Source organism: Diaphorina citri, unplaced genomic scaffold (assembly GCF_000475195.1).
Source record: "Diaphorina citri unplaced genomic scaffold, Diaci psyllid genome assembly version 1.1 scaffold845, whole genome shotgun sequence".
Lineage (NCBI taxonomy): Eukaryota > Metazoa > Arthropoda > Insecta > Hemiptera > Psyllidae > Diaphorina > Diaphorina citri.
The window spans coordinates 1-10099 of NW_007378277.1; the positions used below are offsets into that span (position 1 = coordinate 1).

The window sequence follows — 10099 nt, forward strand, 5'->3', positions numbered from 1 at the left end:
GGGGTTTTAAAAAAAAAAAAAAAAAAAAAAAAAAAAAAATGGTTTGGTACCTACTTATGCAAAAATTTTAAAATTTAAAATTCTAATAAAAAGTCCCTCATTTCCCGGCGTCGGGGATTTCTAATTATCTAATTTCATCATGGTTGTGTGATCTGTGGCACGTTTGAAACTTGTTTCCCTCGACTACTTTTGAACCTCCTTGATTTCATTCCGGGTCGAAAATTTCTTGAAAATGTGCATTTATCTCCATGGCTAGGCAATACTAGGTTGTTCTTGAAAGGCTGAGTGGGTCCCTTAATCTATAGGTAAGTCATGAAAGTAGAACAGTTAGCATGCGAAAAAAGGTCTGACTCCGCTGGGCATTGAATCCGGCTCATTGAGTCATGGAAACTTTAGTGTTCAGCTACAATTAAGAGAATACTTATTGAAAAATTTCGCCTGCGGCGCTCAAAATTCGATTGGACTGCATTTCTCAACAGTTGCGGGGGGGGGGGGGCTCCCCTATTTACAATGGGTGGCCCCAGAGGACTGCATTTCTCAACAGTTGCGGGGGGGGGGGTGCTCCCCTATGTACAATGTGTGGCCCGCGAAGTACCTCCCAATGTAGCATGTGGCCCGCATACATGGGAGTTCGAAACCCCTGTCCTAGCCCATTATGTTATAAGTTTATAAGTTATAGATAAGTAAGTTATTTTAAACACGGAAATTTATTTATGATGTACATATAAAATATTAGAACTTTTTCAATGTTGGAAAAAATATTATTGTCTTGATACTTTTATTTGGGGTCCTGATGATTTTTGACGCCATAAACAGGCAAAAAGGGACCTAAAGCTACATTAGGTACATTCGTTCTGTTTGCGTAGGTAGGTTGGTAGGTACCTACCCTCATAATTATTTAGATAGATACCAAGAGAGAGTGAGGTGGGGTAATGTTTCAGAACTACACACATAATTATGTTTGCTCGGATTTTTAATAATTATAGGAAGAGCATTATTGCTCTTTTATTAATAAAATTTTAATAACATTTGGAAAGGTTTCCTACCAAAAGAGGAAAATAAATAATGGTCAAATGGGTAAAAAAAAGTAGGAAGATTGAAATACGACGTAGGTACCTAATTAATATTAACTTTTAATTGAAATAATTCATCGAGCTAGAATGAATTAATACCTAAGTACTTATACTTACCATAACCATGAGAACATGGCAAGTCTTTGGTACTTTGTTGTCAATACTAGTTTTACATGTTAGGTATGTTTTATGCTTATACTTACCATAACCATGAGAACATGGCAAGTCTTTGGTACTTTGTTGTCAATACTAGTTTTACATGTTAGGTATGTTTTATGTGAGGAAAAAATTATGGAGATGCTTTATCTCGTCATAGGTAAAAAATAAAATAAAACATCAGTGTGAACTTTTTATTGGACATTATAGGTACCTACCTAACAGGCACGGAAATCCCCGTGAGCTAATTACAAAAAGACGAGGTCGAAAATTTACATTGAATGAAAATTCTGAAAAGAATTACTAATTTTATTTATTATTATTTTTTACATGTACATACCTACGTAGATTAATTAAAAAAAAGTCGTCCTACTTATAAAAATAAATTATCTATTCTTGAGAATGATTTTGAACGAAAGCCAATATTAAGTTTGATTTTGGCATCTTTCTATGTTAAAAATAAAAAGAAATAAAAATCACAGTCTTTTCCAAAAGTGTAAATTCTACAGTAGAAATTTGAGAGTTTTCGCCTGAAAGTCATCATTAAAACACAATAACATTCAGCATAACAGAGACAGGCAAATTAACGTCTAAATCAAATAATGATAGATGTGTAAATAATTAGATACATAATATGTCTTTCTTAAAGCTCGCTATAACTAACCGATATAAATATTGATGATACTGATAGTGTAGAATTGTAGATGAAATAACCATTGACCTTTAGTGTTGCTGTTTTTATAGTACCTACTTCGTTAAAAAAGGTCCCGAAGGTCCTAAAACCCTCAAATTGATCTCACGCAGATAGGTACTGAACGTAAAAGAAACTAATCTACACTTTACGGGGTCTTTTCAACTGTGTTTTTAACTGGTGACCTCAAAAAGTTTAGTACAGGGAGATAAATTATTTAACTATGTGGTCTAGGTCTGGGATTGGGAATAAAATGTTGGGTATTTTTCCACTCTACGTGATTCGCGCTTATTAGCAACTTTCTATTGCCTTCTACATTTACAACAGGCCATAAATTGATAAGATCACAACATTGATATTGAACGTTTCTACAGAGTTAGCCATCGTCAGACCCACCACCCTGAAATGCCTGCAGCAAAAACTCTCAATTTCTCAACAGGATCTTAACGTCAAAGCTCTTTAGCTTGAAATTTTCTTCAGTGGTTCCGCTTCCTTCTTAGCAAGTTCTACATCGTCCGAAATTTTCGGAGTGTTCCAGGGTTGAAGCTGTCCGGTACCGAATATCAAGAAGACGATAGCGCCCACGGTGTACGTAGTAGTTAGAACCATGAACACGTACTGCCAGGGTCGGAAGTGGCGCACCTGTGGATGAATACAATAATTTACGATCGAGTTGGACTACCCTGCCCTGTATAAAGACTACCCTTTATAAAGATTTATGATCGTAATCGTATCTACTTTTATGGTCAAATTTCCTTTAGTTTGGAAAATCAACTAAGACCTAAGGAATCTAAAGGTGTGTATCGTCCACACTGCCTCGATACTATAGTTTCTCCTCGTCGATCGATATTCGAAATCGATCGACGGGCGGTCGACTATGTTTGGACCCACCTCAAGGGTGTTGAATGTTTGGATCCGAAACTCACCTTATCTCCATCTGTGAGAACGCCAACTATGTGTGAAGACACGAAACCTCCAAACGAAGACAGGGTATTCGCTAATCCGAAGATTGTTCCTGGGGAAAAAAAGAAAAGATTTAGAAAAAAAAGCCATAAATTCATCATACGGATTACAACGGTGACCGATGAAGATGGGTATTTTATTTTGCCTTCTTTAGCATGATCTCATGGCCTATACACCTCGTTAAATAACATTTTGGGTGCAGGACCACACGAACAGACTTGGTGCTCCAAAGTGGACCTGCACTAAAACTGTCAAGGCCAGTCACTCATTATCAGGTAGACCTGACAGGTACGGCTGAAAAGGTCCGTCTCTCAGGTCTACCTGATACCTGATAGTGAGTAAGTGGGCCAAGACGAGTAATCTGATTTCCACAATAAAATCAAGGTACTCCTAAATGAACTATTTACCAGAGAAGTTCGGAGCTATATCCAGCCCGTTTCCAAGATATCCAGCAGTTACAGCTCCGTTGAAGGTCAGAGCGAGGGTGAACATGGCCACAGCAAATATGGGATCTTCTCCGGTGAAAAGGTTCGTCTCTCAGGTCTACCTGATATTGAGTAAGTGGGCCAAGACGAGTAATCTACCTTCTAAATGAACTATTTACCAGAGAAGTTCGGAGCTATATCCAGTCCGTTTCCAAGATATCCAGCAGTTACAGCTCCGTTGAAGGTCAGAGCGAGGGTGAACATGGCCACAGCAAATATGGGATCTTCTCCGGTGTAAATCTGAATCAAGAATATGTATTGAGTTAGTAAGAGGAACTAAAGTTCCGCGAATAATGAGTTCTGCTTTTGAACCGAGTGATTTCATAAGAGTGACTATTTTGCAATCCATTGGTTAAAAGCTTAAAACGTAAAATGTCCTTTAGTGTTAACTCTTTCAGGGGCAGAAAAAACGCACTTTCTTTCACATTTCAAGGGCGGTGGTTAGTTTACTAACCACCGCCCTTGAAATGTGTATGTGCTCAATGACTACACCCTTTATGCACCATTGTACCTACCTATGTATGTTTTCTATGAAGCCCTCGTATGTTATTCTTTGTTGAACACATTCACTCGAATGGCCAAGCAACTTAATTTAAATAAAAATAAATTTAATGAAATCATTCGAGCGGAAAGATCTAACACGCAAAGCAGAGAACTTGATTCATCACATGGTCACATGCGATACATCAATCAAATCAAGTAAATTGATAAAAGTCAAGTCCACACCTAATCTACCAAGTGAGAGGGAATAAATACATGTCGCCATATATCTACGCCCACTCTCTTGTTTCCAGACTGCTACAAGGTTTAATCCTAACGCGTTTAGTAGTGTCATAGGTACCTCACATTTTGCCAGTATCAAAAGTTACCCGGATTATTCCTTTGAAATTGATAATAAGTACCTTCAGAAACTTTGAACTGTTGTGCAAGGTACCTCACATTTTGCCAGTATCAAAAGTTACCCGGTTTATTCCTTTGAAATTGATAATAAGTACCTACCTTCAGAAACTTTGAACTGTTGTACGTACTCGTATGATGATTTATTTTTCATTCCTAACTATTCCTAACTACCTATTTCTCTAGTGGGTCAAGGAAAGTAATGTAATCGGGTCAAATTTTTGATGGTCAGTTTTTAGTGACAAAACACGTTTTGAGGTCCCTGGAGCCTAAATCCAAAGTTTCAGCCATTGGTCCGTGTGTGTGTCTGTCTGTAAACATGTAAACAAATCATCAAGCGTGCCCGGAGACGCGCGAACATCAAGAGTTCGAAGAGTCAACCGGCCTATATCAACACGAAACAGAGTTTTTTGTCTCATAACAGTCATAACTCATATTATCATGGAAAGGTTTTGCTGAGTCCAGATAATCGAGCAACGGATAGTAATTTCCCAAACATAAAATAAGAAGCTAATAAGAAAGGTGAATGTACTGGACGGATCAAAAGTGTCCTTCATTTTATCTCGAAGAATACTCGTATGTACCTACCTACTTTCCATACTGCCAATTATAACTACGGTATCAACATTTTAGTAAATATTTTAAGGTCCTCATTTGCATAAAGACAGGGGAAACATAATATTAACATTTAGAAGTGGTCAGGTGAATTCCACGACACACCGACATTGGTAGGGTTTATTTTTAGACTGTGTAGGTTGATGGGCATGGACACATTACATGTGCAAAGTAACTGGAATATTAGTTGAGCTGAAGCTTTTTGTAGTCCAACTACAGGACCACCCGCAAAGCCGACTAATTTTCCGTTTACAGAATAGTTTGATCCTGGGAATTTAATGGAGACTTAAGGGGTACTTTTAATAGAACACTTGTCTAAATGGTCTTACTGATGATACTATTCTTCCGACTCTTACGGTGACACGCGCGGGAATACCTGAGGAGCAAATCTGTACGTTAATGGTTCTCAAACTGTCAGGTCGCCTGTCAACTATACCAGCGCGTTTGTGCCCGACTTTACTAGGGCCACATAGAAAAGCTTGACAGGGATAACTACGGTATCAACATTTTAGTAAATATTTTAAGGTCCTCATTTGCATAAAGACAGGGGAAACATAATATTAACATTTAGAAGTGGTCAGGTGAATTCCACGACACACCGAGATTGGTAGGGTTTATTTTTAGACTGTGTAGGTTGATGGGCATGGACACAATACATGTGCAAAGTAACTGGAATATTAGTTGAGCTGAAGCTTTTTGTAGTCCAACTACAGGACCACCCGCAAAGCCGACTAATTTTCCGTTTACAGAAGTGATGAACGAATATACAATCAAGTAATAATGATAATTATTGTAATTGATGTACACAAAGTTTGTGAATTTCTGAAGAGACACATTTTATCAAATAACCCTATCACAGATACGACAAAAATGAAGACCCTGCACAAGTTTTAGGCAAGGTTGGTTCCCTTGGCGAATAAGGCTTGGAAAACATTTGTGAATATGTAGACGTTAGCTTAGTAGTTAGCGCGTCAGGGAGTGAAGAGTTGTGAAAGAAAGGGATAGAGAGAGTGAGGGATTAGATAAGAAGGAATGGGGCATTCAATGCATTCACTGATACTCCGATAGGTCATTTAAAATATTATTTATCAGATTGCCTCAAGTCAATATTATCTCTAATAATTTCCTTCTCATTTTAACTTCAGTGTCGTATGAGTCACAGTTACAGCAAGTTTTTCTTAGCCTAGAGGCAGGGTTTAACCTTTTCATGGTAAGTTTTAGGCAAGGTTGGTTCCCTTGGCGAATAAGGCTTGGAAAACATTTGTGAATATGTAGACGTTAGCTTAGTAGTTAGCGCGTCTACCTTGTAAGCGCTAGGCCGCGGGTTCGATTCCTGCCCGATGCAGATTTTATCCTGATGGGATAATGTTCGTTCTCGGAACGGTTGGCTTTTTCCTATCCTGTCTTCCTTCTCTCTTCGATTTCGGTACGATAAGACCTTAGCAGTTACAGTTCCCTCTGTCAAACCTCTTAAAAAAATGTAGTTTGGTGCCTAGGCTAAATATTTTTTCAGAAGAATAATCATCTTCGTTCCCTATTGAGAGCTATTTATACTTCTACCTGCACAGCTTAAGTTTATTATCTTCAGTAAACTAATCTGGTACTTCAGCAAACTGAGGTTAGGTCTAGAGATGGCTGTCACAGGGCCGTGACTTCGTCTTTTGAGGCAAAGCCTAGCATTAGTGATGGGACTCCAGTGAAATGTTCGACTCGTCCCATCACTACTGCTCATTGTGACAGTAGTCAAACTGAACTCCACACAAAAAGTCCACTCTGAGGCTTAGGTGTAGGGGCAACTGCTCCAAAAGATGGGTTAAGCTTATACGAATCTACGAAAAGTAACTAAATAGTGCGGCATATTTTGATCTACAAAAGCAATGCATTAAGAGGTCAAGAGAACAAGCGATTAAACAACTTCCAAGCTTACCCGACCCTACCTAGCTATACATATTTACCTATTATCTCTTTGCAAGTGAAAAAGAATAATAAAATTCCAGGAGGTGTGAATATCAAAACAATATAGGTACCTATGTAGGTGCATATTAGAATTATATTAGTAAAAAATTAGGTCTAATAATAATTATTGAGAATATATTATATACCCGTCAAGTTTTGTACTTAGGAATTCCATTGACCCAAATGTAAAAACCAATTATGAGTCCTAAGTGCAGTTAATCAAAGGCACTTACTAATATATAACAATAACTATACGTACATATACCTTCTCTCCAGGCACAAAGTACAATGTAACAAATGTGTAGAGTAACTAATATCAAAGTTCATATTAGAGGAAAGGTAGGTATTACCCAAGTTCTTTCTGCCAGTATTGGAGCAGCCCTAAGAAAATGTGGGGAAAAAATCCTGATCATTTCAAAAGCATTAACCCAGTTCCCACTACGGGTGATTGCATGCATGTTTATTATGACAATGTGTTTACTTAAAAGTGGTCAATTAAATTTAATTGTAGTTAATTGGTTCCCGTGACTGAAAAGAGTGTATTCTTCTATTTATGTGATCTGCAAAAACGTCTTTTGATTACAGGATACTTAATTAAAAAGACCCATGAACCCAATAGATAATAATTAAATGATGAACGAATATACAATCAAGTAATAATGATAATTATTGTATTTGATGTACACAAAGTTTGTGAATTTCTGAAGAGACACATTTTATCAAATAACCCTATCACAGATACGACAAAAATGAAGACCCTGCATGGATTTCCAGCGCTGAATCCTCTCATGTTATTTTCTTATCTATTTAAGCCAAGCTAGGTATAATGTGGATTAATAACATCAATCACCTCTAATAACCTCGTTATTCACCAGGTGTTATTGCTATTACTTCACAGGAGCTTCTTTGACATCGATTAATTCCTTGTTGCCTGTACCAAGTGATAGGTTGGGAAAGTGTGTTCTATTTCACCGGACTGGTCGGTTTGATTTGGAGCATACTCTGGTTTGTTCTGGTCTTCGAGACCCCGGCAACGCATCCTCGGATCACGGTGGAGGAGAAGGAATACATTGAGACCAGCATAGGGTTCACCGCCACCAATCACAAGGTAAGAAATGAGTTAAGACTTGCAGAAGATTCAGCGTTAAACCAAAGTCTGAGGTAAGAATATGAACGCATGCGATATCATCCGTTGAGAAATGAGACGATAAAAATTGTCTGCGGGCTGTGTCTCGAGAAACGTAGGTACGGTTTGGCCGCTATGGCAGACTCAGCGTCCCTCTAATCAAAATGTTAGTTAAAGTAAAGGAGTCACAACAGTTCAAAATGTAGGACTATACTGGGAAAAAGCTAAAAAGGAGTTCGTGGTCACAGCCCCACAGGTAGCTCAAATTTTGCAAAGAGGTTTGAGACGATAAAAATTGTCTGCGGGTTGTGTCTCGAGAAACGTACGGTTTGGTCGCTATGGCAGACTCAGCGTCCCTCTAATCAAAATGTTAGTTGAAGTAAAGGAGTCACAAAAGTTCAAAATGTAGGACTATACTGGGAAAAAGCTAAAAAGGAGTTCGTGGTCACAGCCCCACAGGTAGCTCAAATTTTGCAAAGAGGTTGGAATATGAACGCATGAGATATCATCCGTTGAGAAATGAGACGATAAAAATTGTCTGCGGGCTGTGTCTCGAGAAACGTACGGTTTGGCCGCTATGGCAGACTCAGCGTCCCTCTAATCAAAATGTTAGTTGAAGTAAAGGAGTCACAAACCGGTTAGGACATGTACAAAATGCAAAATGGTTAGTCGCAAATTATCCCATTAGATGACGGTGACAAAGGGCTATTACAGCCCATAGCCCAACTTATAGCGGGTGCCTTTTTTCATCCATTCAGGAGCCATTGCTGAGGAGCAATAATACTCGAATAAGTATTGAGATAGAATTAGGCATTGTATTGGTGTCAACAATCGAATTTTATTGGTTTATAATCTCGTCAGGTAATAAAATTATTGTTTTTTAAGACAATTATCGTGTCAGCCAATCAGCTTGAAATTTTGGGTGAAGGCTTTTCGACACAGAAGCTTCATTGTACTCGCCCTGATTGCGGAATATATCGATTTATCACCTGTCCAAGGTCTTTTTACTTGATTCACCGCTGTGGCTATCTCATGTATCTTTTCAGGGTGCAACATGGCCCGCTATGCATCCTATGGCAGCGAAATGGATTCCACCGAACGAAAGGAGCAAGTTCGTCTCAAACATGATGGGTAGGTATAATAATCTAATAATAGCTAAGAATCAATTTTTAATTTATGTGCTAATATACGTAGGTTATAGGTACCTACCAATGTACCTAGTCACAGCGGACTCGCGTTTCCAAACCCGATAGGTACCTCTATTTATATAGGGCCGGGGGTCACAAAGTGAGTTTAAACTCGGTTTGAGTTCGAATAAAGCAACCTGATTGGATGATTTTTAAAAATTCCAGTAATTTTAGACAATCAGATTGCTTAAACCGAGATTAAAACTTAAACGAAGTCTAAACTCACTTTTGGCCTTAATAATAGCTAAGAATCAATTTTTAATTTATGTGCTAATACTCGTATACGTAGGTTATAGGTACCTACCGATGTACCTAGTCACAGCGGACTCGCGTTTCCAAACCTCCATTTACATATAGGGCCGGGGGTCACAAAGTGAGTTTAAACTCGGTTTGAGTTCGGATAAAGCAATCTGATTGGTTGATTTTTAAAAATTCCAGTAATTTTAGACAATCAGATTGCTTAAACCGAGATTAAAACTTAAACGAAGTCTAAACTCACTTTTGGCCACTAGGCCGGGCCTAAGTAAGTACATAATATGCATAGGTACCTAATATTAGTTCACAAACCAAACCACACAATAATCACACACTTTTCCTAACTTGCAGCGTCATCTTTGGGAGCGGCTATCACGCTTCCAATCTGCGGTTTCCTGATCGATCTCATAGGTTGGGAAAGTGTGTTCTATTTCACCGGACTGGTCGGTTTGATTTGGAGCATACTCTGGTTTGTTCTGGTCTTCGAGACCCCGGCAACGCATCCTCGGATCACGGTGGAGGAGAAGGAATACATTGAGACCAGCATAGGGTTCACCGCCACCAATCACAAGGTAAGAAATGAGTTAAGACTTGCAGAAGATTCAGCGTTAAACCAAAGTCTGAGGTAAGAATATGAACGCATGAGATATCATCCGTTGAGAAATGAGACGATAAAAATGTCTGCGGGCTGTGTC

At 38.5% G+C, this 10099-nt stretch overlaps 2 protein-coding genes across 2 annotated transcripts in view; one reads left to right on the forward strand and one right to left on the reverse strand.

Annotated features, from left to right (window-relative positions):
* Positions 1 to 1504: 1504 nt before the first annotated feature.
* LOC103512495 (sialin) overlaps positions 1505 to 10099 on the reverse strand; it is a gene marked incomplete in the record, with an annotated part of 25111 nt that continues 16516 nt past the window's right edge. Inside the window, 3 exon segments of the mRNA XM_008477256.3 lie at positions 1505 to 2562; positions 2847 to 2935; positions 3488 to 3608. Of these exon segments, the coding sequence (XP_008475478.1) occupies positions 2380 to 2562; positions 2847 to 2935; positions 3488 to 3608 (393 nt within the window).
* Positions 8999 to 10099, forward strand: part of LOC113465347 (sialin-like) — a 4900-nt gene continuing 3799 nt past the window's right edge. Inside the window, exons 1-2 of the mRNA XM_026825946.1 lie at positions 8999 to 9093; positions 9756 to 9851. Coding sequence (XP_026681747.1) covers positions 9027 to 9093; positions 9756 to 9851 — 163 coding nt within the window. The 5' untranslated portion in view covers positions 8999 to 9026. The remainder of the gene's footprint in view (positions 9094 to 9755; positions 9852 to 10099) is intronic.